At 35.7% G+C, this 13,269-nt stretch overlaps 1 protein-coding gene across 24 annotated transcripts in view; it reads right to left on the bottom strand.

The window, feature by feature from the left end:
* The window catches only part of LOC121381751 (tropomyosin), a 67,494-nt gene that overhangs the window by 21,794 nt on the left and 32,431 nt on the right, over positions 1 to 13,269 (bottom strand). For 11 of the 24 annotated variants that reach the window (XR_005959088.1, XM_041511242.1, XM_041511235.1 and 8 more), the window contains one exon: positions 4,472 to 4,589. Coding sequence is in view for 23 of the 24 variants with exons in the window: in XM_041511242.1 (XP_041367176.1) it covers positions 4,472 to 4,589 (118 nt within the window). In the remaining variant the exon portion in view is untranslated. Of the gene's footprint in view, positions 1 to 4,471; positions 4,590 to 5,010; positions 5,129 to 6,580; positions 6,699 to 13,269 lie in introns of all 24 variants that reach the window. The other 13 variants (XM_041511226.1, XM_041511260.1, XM_041511218.1 and 10 more) reach the window with 2 other exon arrangements.

Below are 13,269 nucleotides of genomic sequence, written 5' to 3'. Positions count from 1 at the left end.
TCAAATGTCAACATTTACTTTTATATTGCAAAGCAGAAGATTTTGTTTTCTTTCTTTCTTTTCAACAACTAGTGTGATTTTCGAATAAAAGCTCATGTATCTAACAATTCTGAAGGTAATTTAAATTATAAAAAGTATACATCCAAAGTTACAAGCCCATAATAAAATTAAAAGGGCACATAAAAAATATCATTATTTACTGCTAAGTAATATAGACATCATTTAACTGGGCATTCAGTTGGTCCTGGATTCTTAAGAATAAACATTTTATTTGAGATCATGTATTCTCCTAAACTACAAGTACATGTGTATTTTTAAAAAATAAATAAAATTAATTAATTAAAATTAAAATAAGCCCTCCCCCCAAAACACAAAAAAAACCCCACCAAAAAACTAAGTAAAAACATGAATAAAATAAATGTTTTTATTATAATTCAACAAAAACACTAATTTTCTTTCCATTTTTACTATATTATATTTTAACAAATAATAAAAAAAAGTGAATTGCCAATAGTGTACTGAAAAGTTTGATCGTCGTCATGACAATGACGAGGAAAGGGGCGGATTGTCACGGAAACCAGTCTCAATTGCAGGAAGTGACAAACTGCTCAACTAGACCGAGAAGTGAACAAACCGCAAACCTCTAAGAGCACACATGCATACATACCTACAGTCAAACCTATTGAGAGTAGACACCCTAGAGAATAAAATATTCCTTTATGCCTCTGTACAAAATACATGTGACAAATCTTACATGCTCATTACAGACTGTTGTTTCTTTTTCTTAGTGTCGACTATCAAGTTTAACTGTAAATATGTATGTAGAGTAAAACCTACTTAATCAGCCACCTCTATTGAGTCAACATGCTGTCTTACGAATCCAGGTCGATAATCTCCCAAATTATCTAAAACATGTCTACATAAATCAATTTATACACCGAACAAACTGACTTGTTTCAGTAGCAAACGTTTCATAAGTCTACTATCTGACACTTCCAAAGGTGGTTGCTTAAGAAAGGTTTGACTGCATTATAAGTATGCATATTTGTTGGTATCTGTAAATAATACAGAACTAAAGTTAGGTGGAACATACATAGGTTCAAGCATTCACAATGCAGAAAACACAAATAATAAAGACAAATCTGGAAGCAGCAAACTGATGATGCAGTTATCTGGAAGTGAAAATTTGGTTATCTCCCCTTGTGCCCAGCTGTCATTCAACAATCAACTATGTGTATATACATCTACATAGCAAGACCAATATATCCATAAACAAAAAATCGTGAAAATGCAGCTCAGTATTTTTAAGCAGCAGGTTCATTAAAGCATTTCATAAAATAAATTTTTCGGCCAGAATTAAAATTGGAAATTCTATAAAAATCGTTACATTTTCACATCTCTGTACATATACAGATCATTTTAATATTATTAACATGGCTCTAAGCAGTTCTGTCACAGACCATACCACTGGCTATCCAGAGACCTGGCCTGCGACAGACATGACAGACATGCCCGAAACCGTAGTGGTATAGGGGCATGTTAAAGGTACTCTCTCTAAACAGTGTTTTCTGAGAAGATTACGCTGTATGTATTTGAATGGCATTTGAAACCAAAACCACTTTAAACTGGTGATTACTGCAACCTGTCGCAACATTATAGAACTGGGTTTATTAGAAAAACTATGCACACAAAAACCCAATCCTAACAATGTATAGTCGTTTTCTTAAAGCTGCAATGTCACTGTATATATTTCTAGCATTTAAGCAGTCTTCCCATGTTGTGTAATTTTTGGAATAAGATCTGTTGCTATTTTAAACATACCAAAAACCCTGTTGGATTATAAACTGACTGGGATGTTTTTTTACATGCTTAGTTGCAAAATGTATTTAAAAAATGGCAGCAACTTTATGCTGCATCGAGGTAGTTCGCGAGATCTGCTGATAATATTATAAAAACATACAAGTTTATATCTCTTTTATAAAGGATGATATAGCATGGGGAGGAATGACTGCAGCTTTAATGCAATCAGGTTTCAGAAACCAAGTTGTTTTAATGTTCTACTTAAAGGTACAAGATTAACAAGTAGATGAACAGCTGAACACAAGATTTGTGGACACAAATCAACAACATCAACATGAAACAAAATCTGCTTCATCAAATGGCTATCACATCAACAAATGAAACATGCTGAAAACAAACCAATGAAATCTCACGGGGGGAAAGTGATGGTAGCACAATCCTCAGGAACCACCAAAGTCCTAGGGACTTTCCCTTCTCCCCATCCAAAAAACCCTATTATATTCACTGAATGAAAGTGGGTTTTTTTTTTTTTTAAAGAACTTTTCTTTTTCAGTTTGGGTGGTGGTGATAGGAGTGTTACTGCTTGGTAATTATGTTGTATATGTATCTTATACATATATCTTAATTACGAGACCGTGAGATTTCAAATGTTTTGGGGGGTTTTAAAACCCATCTCAACACAATGATAATAAAACTATACATTTCTCTTAACATACATGATGTACTATAATGCATCTGCTGGCCTATTCTAGGACACTATCATGACTATAATATACATAGTTAGTGTCAGTCAGGGGGAGGTAATTCTAGATTAATGACTTCCATCAGTGTTCAAGTGGTACTTAAATTAAAAGCAAAACATGAAACTGATGAGAAATACATAGAATTAGTGACTTAAAATATAAGAGAGAAATTAACAACTAACCACTGGATGTGGGGGTGGGGGAGGATCAGAAAATGTCTTTGATAATACAGTTAATTTTTAAAATAAATACCCAGAAATTAATAACTAGAAGCTAAAACTTGGCATTCACATTCTGTCTACACTAGGGGTAAAGCATGTGTTGTGTAGACACACAAGTGGGTATATGTTCTTGTTTTCAAGCTAGTGATTTGAAAACGGCTTTGATCTCGTAGGTCTATCATACATGTAGTAGGTGTAGTCTAGTTTCTTCTCGGTTGTCCATGTAGAGCCGATGTGAACTGCTGACTGACCACAACGTATCTTACAGAACAAAGTGCTGAGGTGTGTGGTGGAGGAAGTAGCATGTGAAAATGTGTCAAATCAAATAAAAATTGGTGCAGGTTGGAACGGGATTTCAGGATAATCTGCCATGGTGGTAGTTGGCATTACAAATCCATAAATTTGCTGGAGGGAGGAACAAAAGCCACAAGCAAAATTTTGGTCAAATTTATTTAAACCAGACAGCACAACCAAATATTTGGTCAATAGAGATTGCCATAGATATAGTTTGCAAGGAGATAACTCAAACTCCATTTTTGTCAAGGGAGATAACAAAACCTTCACAAATGTAAAGGGAATGATGTATTTTGTGATAAACAAAACATCGTATTAAATTTTATCATTTGTCCAGGCATGTAGTTAAAATTTACTTTGGTTTCAGCTAGAACAAATTCAAGTCATCAATTGATTGGCAGGTGTTATCTATAACTGACACTGTTTTATGGAATTTCCTAATTTGAATGAAAACTATCAGTGTACTATGTATAGTCTCAGTGAGAAAACACAAGAAATGAACTGTTAGTAAGTCAAATAAAGATGGTATTAGGGATGAATGAGGTCATTGCAAGGTATAACTTTCATGAGATTTTAAGAAGCATTTTTTTAATAATAATTTCTTTTTAATCAAAAACAAAGATTTTTTTTTTTTTTAAGATTCCAGGGGTATTAAACAATAAAAGCAAATAAAACTAAGTTTCATTAGACTTATAGCCTAAATAGGCCTGACCCACATTTTATTTAAATTTTAGATCTATATGGGCTATAAGAAAGGAAATTCTGGTACCAATTTGTCATTACAGTACACCATGGAACATTTTGTTTGTAAAATTTTGATTAGTGATATTTTTAGTCAGTTGAACATTTATTAGCAACTACTGATTAATGTTTTAAAATTGTGTAGCGATCTCTAAAACTTGCATAGCAAATCGCAACACTGAACAAAATGTTCCCTGTGCATTATGTATAGGCCAAAATGGTTTCTATAAACAGAGCAGATACTACGATTAATTTTAATGCTTCTTTAACTGTCAAAGCTAGTTTGTTAAAGCAAATTCTAATTATTACACCTAATGTTAGGTATGTCTTGCATTTTTAAGTAAAATTGGTGTTAAGACTGAAAAGAAATTTGTATCATGTCCAAAATTTCATAAAAGCAGGAAATAGATGGGGAGGAGAAAACGCTTTGAAAAAAAATAAAATAATAATAATAAAATTTTTAAAAAGAAAATTAATAAGGAAGCGAAAAAAAAATAAAGTTTGAAGAAAGGAAGGAGATTGGGAGTCTAAAACTGGAACACTGCTACAGAGGCAACCAACAGCATCGTTCACATGACAGCCGACACTCCAGCGAGCAATTCAACCACACACGACCCCGCGGGGGACACTCCCCACCCCCTCCCCCGGTTTTCGGGGCCCTGAGTGGGTCACCTCATCGTATTTGCGGTCGGCATCCTCAGCAATCCACTTGGCTTCTTCGAGCTGTTTCTCCAGGAACTCCAGACGCTCCTCATCAGCCTGGGTGCGGCTCTCCAGCACCTTACGACCTCTACGAGGACCAACCAACGAAGAGTGAGCAAAAAAGAAAGCTGTGTATTCAATTGGCCATCTTATTAGTACGCTGTACTGGACGCAAATCACAAGCGCAGTCGGTTAATGACAGGTCAGCATCTGCCGAATCTACTAAAAACTACACAGTACTAATAGATCACGGATGCTCGAAGTTGCCGTCATTGCAGAAACTTTGAATAATCTAAAAATTGATTTTGGAAAAACCCCGATGACCATTTGACCGAACAAATGAACTGAGGTTGACAATGACAGCAACTTGCAACAATGATCTGGCAACTACATAGATACGACAACGATATCGGTATTGTGTGTGTGTGCAAGTATTAACGACAAACGTAGTATTAGCACAACATGTGACATGCAAGGGGGTATCCTGAGGTCAGAGGTCACTGAATCACCTCGTCATATTTGCGCTCGGCGTCCTCTGCAATATATTTCGCCTCTTTAAGTTGTGCCTCGAGAGTATCTATCCTTTCATCGTCAGCCAGACTCCTGCTTTCGAGTACCTTGCGCGCTCTGTTGGAAAACATAGCTACAAGATGAACGTTCTGGGCAAAGAAAAATCTTTTTTGGTTTCCTATTTTATCACAGTACTTACCCGTTTCGAGACTGTGAAATAAAAGAAAAATATTATTACCCTTCCGATTTCCTCAACGAAGATGTGACCGCTGAAAATTATAAAAATGTCAAGATATATCCGTGCACAAAATGCTACAAATTCATTATTAGAAATAAATTGCACGTCCTTGATTAAAAAATATACTGAAAGTGAAAAAAAATTCTTTCAAAAAGTTGTTATCTCAAATGAGCATTCTCTAGTTGAATATGTACATGTATGTAGTTGCACAGTTTTAATGTAGTCAATTTTTCAGTTTATACATCTTGGCTTGTGTTTGTAAAATGTTATGTCTTGATTCAGGTCAAACTTGGTTTGTACTCAGAAATGCATGCAAGAGTATCAACTTTAAGTCTGAGTTGAAGCCGTTTTAACATTTTAAAAGCACTGGATCCTACTGATTTTTCAATCCTTGCTTTTGTACAACTATCAAAAAACAATTTGTTAAATAACATCAGACATTTCTGAAAATAAGATTTCCTTTATATAAGATATAACTGTATTAAAAACTGTTTTATGCATGCTATCTAATCTTTAACCCTTTAGCTGACAACGAATTCATCTCACACCATCACAAAGCAGGGATCAAGCTGGCTCAAATTCGGAACTAATGTGTGAAACACAAAATAAAGGACGGTCCAATGGGACAACAGGCAAAAACAAATCTACCAGTCTGCGCTGAGGTAAAACTTGTTCGGGATGGAAGAATTTCGACCACTGCCAACATTAGAAAATCTAACGACAAAACAGTTGTTGCTGCTACCTTGAAGTACTGATGCAAAGAGAAACTGATGTATCCAAAAATGTGCCATAGCAATTTGTCAGTAACGACAATGTTTTAACAAAAAATATGTTTATGAATTACTTTTGATATAGTGGACGAGTCATCCGATGTTTTGTTCCTCAATACAATTACTACAATATTTATACATGTCAGTGCACGGTGGAAAACCCCAACTGATACAGACTTTAATGAATTGGCTATTTTATGCTTCTTTTATGACACACACACCCCCCAAATGTCTGACATAGCTTCCATAACACACATAAAAGACAAAAACTTTGCTTAATAGCCGATGTTACCATGAGAAATGTTCAAGTTGAGATCAGTTATTGGTTTTTAATCAAGGACTAGACCATTAACACACACGGTTCTGCACAGCAATAAAAAAATACATAGAACAGTTCAGCTTGGTCATCATTCTTCTTCCTAAAATCTGTAGAAAACAAGAAAGGAAGGAAGGAAGATTATCTTGAAAAAAAAGAAGGGTGAAAATCAAGTGCCACAAAAATGATAGCGAGCCCACGTTTGGTGTTTTAAAGAGAGTGAAAACTGCCCGCCATGCACATACCTCTTCGTATTTTGTTTCCGCCTCCTGGGCAACCATCTGCGCCTGTTTCAACTGACTCTCCAGCTGATCCAACCTATCCTCAGTGACTGTTAATTTTCCCTCTAACATGCGACGCCCCCTGTTGTAAATAAAACACATGCAGTCATATCATGCACAAACACGGGTTAGTATTATAACTATACACACATTTAGTGTAATTTGTTTTTTGTTTTTTTAAATAGTACTGTGAATTTGTCTGGTGCTTCTAACTCCCAATGCAATAGAGTGAAAAGTAGATTTTTGTTTTTAATTTCTATTTTGAGTTTTGTTTTTAATTTCTATTTTGAGTTTGTCTACAACTACATATAGCGTTGGACCCATGAAGTGGAGAATCAGAAGGGTAGATTTAATAAATATATATATATATATATATATATATATATATATATATATTGACTAAAAGTTTGTCTACTCCTGACTCACTAATGTAAAAAGTCTGTTGAAAAGATTTTTGTATATATAATACTGGGAGTTTGTCTACCACTCAAACATGTACCTTCAACCCCAATAAAATGAAAGATAAAAAGGTTGGGGTTTTTTGTTTAACGACATCACTAGAGCACATTTATTAATTAATCATCGGCTATTGGATGTCAAACATTTGATAATTTTGACACAGTCTTAAAGGAAATCTGCAACTTTTTTCAGCCAGTAGCAAGGGATCTTTTATATGCACAATCCCACAGACAGGATAGCACATACCAGCCTTTGATAAATCAGTCGTGGTGCACTGGCTGGAACGACCAATAAAATGAAGTCAGCTGGGAAGATTTATTTGTATATGCTTGCCACAACGTATAATTCATCAGCCATTTGTTTGTCCAATGGCAGAGATTGATGCTATGACCAAATGCACCTTGAAGTGGTTAATTTAATTTTTATGCTTATTAACCACCTGTCCTGAACATACACTTAAGCTGTCTGCCCTGTCTGTCCAGAACAGTTTAATAATTAGTGGTTAGTGAGAGAGAAGTCTTACACCACCACACTGAGCTGTTAAAACTCACTCCGGGGATTGAGCTGGTACTGGAATACGAGCCCAGCACCTACCAGCCTTATAACCAAAAGTCTAACCACTGTGCTAGCAAAGCCAGACTTGCTGCCCTGTTTGATGGATTTCAGACTAGAAGCAATGTTACAGTTTACGATCAGAGCTGGTGATCGCCACTGCTGTAAAGAGTGTAACAGTATGTAACATTGATTATCAATCTCCACATGAACACTTTTATACTGCAGCTTATTGAACAAGCTATTCAGTGACTTTATGGTGTCCATTATTCTACAATATATGCAGCGTGGAAACAGGATACGGGTGAATCATGTGCAATGTGACAAGAAAGAGGACAAACTACACATAGCTTTGTAACCCAGCCCTGGAGTGATTCAACCCAGTTCAGTGTTTAGTGGCCAAGATCACTCGACTGTGACAGTCTACCTCGTTAGGGCCCCACAGTGAATCCAGGAGAACTGGTCCATGCAGGTGACCTGGTTTGTTTATTACTTTCAAATGACCACAAGATTTGCAACAATCAAAAGTTCACAGTCTCAATGTTGATAAAAAAATAAAAAAAAAGCGCCAAAATGATCACGAGTGTTATTTATATATAGCACCAACTTGCAGTTTAGTTAACAATTGATGCAGGAAATCTGCCCTATATTGTGCAGCTACTCCTAAACCACCATTATGCAGTACTACACAGAATTGGAAACTCAACTTCCCTTACGTAACTATTGACAACCTTGCTATAAGAAAACATAAGTCTCGGTGGTGACCTAGTTAGGCCATGGGACATAAGGCTGGTAGGTACAGGGTTCGCAGGTCGGAACCGGTTCCCACCCAGAGCAAGTTTTAAGTGTAAGACTACTACACGGTACACCCTCTTCTCTCTCACTAACCACTAACCCACTGTCCTGGACAGATAGCCCAGATAGCCCAGATAGCTGAGGTGTGTGCCCAGGAAAGCATACTTGAACCTTAATTGGATATAAGCACACAAATAATTTAAAAGAAAGGAAGAAAACAAATATCACTAGCTTGAGCAACTGATATGAGTTTCTTCCTTGATGAATTTTAGAATGATAACCTTAAAACATTTACTACATGTCTGGACTTGGACATAAGATGTTTTCTCCACTTCATTGTCACACAACCTACATGCAGTCAGAGTTGTGTCCAATGACTTAAAAAACTACAGAATACTGTTTGAGGTGTTTGAGCTGTAGCTCAACTCTAAACCATGAATTCAAACACCAGCAAAATGTTTTTCAATTCATCATTTTAATTTAAGAATCTTAGTGTTAATAGAACATGAAAATCTTAAACAATTTAATGGCCAAGATTTTTGTAGTTTTTTTTAAATGAAAAAAAAATGTGTAGTCTTAAAAGAAAATTTCGAATATTTTATATTGTTTAATATTATAATTTATCAGTTGTAATAAATAACACGCTATCAATTATTTATGACATGATCCTCAACACACCCAAAATATAATCGAGGTTATCCACTTTCTATGTTGGGAAAATGTGACATATATAACTGATAGCATTGTCACTATATTATAACTGATGTCGTTAGACACACAAAAAATACACACACACTTGTAACAGTTAATCAGATTAATTGTGTACATCTAACAATGAACAGAACACAACAACCACTGCATGCACTAACAGCAAACAGGATATAATACATATTACTACATAAATATAGTACTGAAGTGTACTTGCACACATTTAAAAAACAAGAAGAGAGTATATGTTAGGACTTATTCCAGAAATGATCACAATTTTAAGGTGGGGTGGAGTGAGACTACATCATCAATTCGTTTTTCCATGAGCGGTATGGTAAATCTGCCAAGTTATTTAAGATTAGTTTACAGACAAAACCATGTCCCGTTAACCAATGTCACCATTATGGTACTTCCATGAGCCTTATGGAAGTTATCATTATTTTAACATTACAGAAACGTCCATTAGATTGAAGGTTTCCATTACATTTGTGTGTTGACATGATCTTTTGAAATAGGTCTATGTACATTTAAATACATGTAGATCTACTCAGAAAGTTGGTAGTCAGACGCCCAATATTATGCTTCAAGACATTTCATAGCTTTAACACATGGACCCTCCACATCCCAGCAAGATTATGTAATGCTTTACATGACACACACACCCCCCCCCCCCCCCAACCCTCCTTAGTTTTAAGTAATTCTTATTCTACTTTCGGCTGATCCAGAAATGATCAGGAAATTGTGTTATGGGGTAAAAGTTATCAGGTATAATACACTAAAGAAGTTTGGCTTTACTTGCATTGAACTGCAACCAGTCATAAATTTTGAAAATACAATGAACAATAATCCACCCCACCACCACCTGCGACTGAGTCAAGTCTGTAAGAGCCCTAATGAACACAGTGCTGTCCGATGTACCTGTAAATGAGATAAGATCAGGTGAAAGTCTACATGCAGCTCACCAACGCCATGAAACACAAAGGGCAATAACAAACAGTGGACACAGTGCATAGCTGTTTGCCATGGCGCACATTTGTTTTCTCTGAGTTGGTAAAAAGCTGTTAAAATGGCCATTTAAGTTAGCAATCAAATGCCAGAATACATTTACTCCTGCAAACTGCTTTGTTTTGCATAGGTTTAACAGTTAAATACGCGGGGGTCTCTTGTTTCGAGGTCCCTCTGTTTACAATGTTTACTGGTGTGTGTGTGTGGAAATCACCGAGAAAAGAAACACTTCTAAGCAATCGTCAATAATGAAAACATGTGCAGTGCCTGAGACTAAAAAAAGAACAGAAAAGAAACCCGACAAATGCCTCTGATCTGTGTACAATAGCTAGTTTCAATCAGGACAATAACCAGTCTTATATACTGTGATAGAAAAAGCCAAAATCCCGTGTAGTGAATGACTTGTTTAACATGCTCAACCAAAGGCAATTAACCCATATACACGGTTATCATAGATAGGCAAGGAAGGAAGTGCTTGTTTAGCGACACCTTATTTATATATATATCTGTGTGTGTATGTGTGTATGTGCGTGCGTGCGTATATATATTATATATATATATATATATATATATATAAAAATATGAAAACATACTCTTAAAATTTCAGGACAACACATAAGTTGTTTATTGCCTATGAATATGATTATTTTAAAAATAAAGTTATTTGAGCCCTCACTTACTGGAGAAATCACCATCAAGTGAAGTCGATAAATTCAACAGCTGTTGGTCGCATTATCACAGCATGAAAGTTACACTGGTGTTTGATAGCCCGGTGTTTTGTCTTTTGCATGTAGAGGCGTGTAGTTGTATTGATTTTAAAATTATCTTCTGGCTTTGTCAAATGGATTGACTCAGTATTTTGTTTATTGTACGTGTTCTACTTTTTATTTTTAGAAATAAAAACATCTGAAGTATGACTGGACATATATGGTAATACTTTTTTTAATTTGCATTAGATAAAGGGCTACACCTAGCTTAAACTAACTAGTCGTGGTAGGGGGGATTGAGGGGGCAGTAAAAAGACATAAGCATGGCCTTTCAATCAATATCATCTCCATCTATATAAAATCTTTCAGCATTTTGAAACTAAATAATAAGCACTTTAAATATTTTAGGAGGTGTGGTGGTGAAAACAATTGTCCCCACTAGTTATGGTTCTCAACTGAATTTTTAAATCGTCTTTTCTTTGAGGACAGGGTTGGTCGAAACATCAGTATCTGCTGATGCACAGTTTAAGTATCTTACAGGTATCTTCATAAATCACAAGTTTTTCAAATCAAGTGTTTATCATTATAAAACATTTGAGGTAGTGGAAGAATGCAGCATTCTAGCATGAACCGCAGCTTCTCATGGTGTTATGGTATGTGTAATTCCAACTATGTAAACAGCATACCATATACACATAGTCTCGCCTTAACAAACCCACAGTGTTGTCAGCTTGGTATGGTCAGGAAATACCAAACATTAATAGTGACAACTCACATAATTTTTCTGAATTTCCTTATACGACAACAGAAACATGAGGCCAAACGAAAAGCATTTAGAAATGACTAAAACAGGCATCTCTAAATAAGCGACATGCCTGATAACCCATGTATAGGTTACCACAAAATAACCTATGGGTTACGACACATGTATCAAGTTGACAATAAATAACCTATGGGTTACGACACATGTATCAAGTTGATAATTCCCATTATTATTAGTATATATTACTTAAGTCCCTTCATAAATACCCTGATACTTTATTATTCATTCACGTCACTGTTCTCATTGTACTGGAACATGTAGTTGTATGTGTTTCTTGCATTTGAATTGGATCAAAATTAAGGAGGTGAAGTGCTTGTTTAAATAAGATTTTGCGGAGAGTGAAGTACCATTCTCCATTTTTTTTTTACGTGTGTAAACTTGGTAACCTGAACAATGGTTACTGATTTATTTTGATACTGTAAAAGGCGTCAAAAGATAAAATACCATACCCCAGTTGATTTTATAAAGGATATTATTGACATTTTCTCTTAAAAGACCCTTAAAAGTCAGAGAGGGTTTAATTCAGACATTTTGTATAGAATAATTAGACGTTCTAATTTTTTTGTATCATTTAAAATAAAAACGTGCACATTTTTTATCTTGTAACATCCGAACTGATGAATGAGTGGCTACTTAACCTGAATAAACACCTCCAGGAGAAGTCTCTCAAAGACATACATGCACTGTTTGCCATGTCATCACGATGAGATTACACTAATCAGGGGTTCACCATCAGAAAAACAAAAAACCAGATCTCCAGTCATTTGATCTGTTACAAAAGCCCCATAAGATTTAAACTGGCTTCTCGCGCTGATGTCATATGAACAGTGTATTTATTCTGAGACTGAAAGCTACAACACAAAATGCAGGGACAGCAAAGATCTTATGGCTGAGAGTTCAAATCCTGTCATCAACTTTAGAACATGTAGTTCGAGTCTGACATGTATAATGGGCCTTGGTGGCACAGTGGTTAAGCCATCAGCCTTAAGGCTGTTAGTTACTGGGTTCACATCCCAGTACCTGCTCCCATCCCAGAGCAAGTTTTTAAGAGCTCAAGGGATACATGTATGGTCACTATACAAACTCCAGGGTTTTTAAACATATGAATTTGTTACATTCGGCAATTCTGAAATGTTTTTGTCAAAGGCAAATTGCTCACCTAGATGGTATTTGAGCCTGTCTTCAGCAATTTAAAACCAGTAACTTTTGTAACAAAACAAAAAAAAAACCAAATATTATCAACTGACAGCAGTCCCTGACCTACAGCAATTCATATCACATCTACTGCAATTGTTGTTGGTGTCATCATTTAAGTTCAAGACCTGCAAGTCTTTTTCACTAGCAACTAACCACTAATCTCAGTCCTGGACAAAAAGAACAGGTAGCTGAAATTGGTGCCCATGATAGGGTGCTTGAACATTAACTGGATACAAACACAAAAATAAATTGAAATGATTGAAAGGACACAGATACCAGTCTTGACCGTACAGAGCTCAAGTTACCCAGTTTAAAGGCTGGCAGGTGTTGGGTACGTATCTTGTTACTGGCTTCAACCCTCAATGAATGTACAACTCAATGGGAGGGTGTAAATTTACTACACCGAC

Source organism: Gigantopelta aegis, chromosome 2 (genome assembly GCF_016097555.1).
Source record: "Gigantopelta aegis isolate Gae_Host chromosome 2, Gae_host_genome, whole genome shotgun sequence".
Classification (NCBI taxonomy): domain Eukaryota; kingdom Metazoa; phylum Mollusca; class Gastropoda; order Neomphalida; family Peltospiridae; genus Gigantopelta; species Gigantopelta aegis.
The sequence above is the reverse complement of the archived record's forward strand: the minus strand, read 5'-3'. Positions and strand labels throughout refer to the sequence as shown.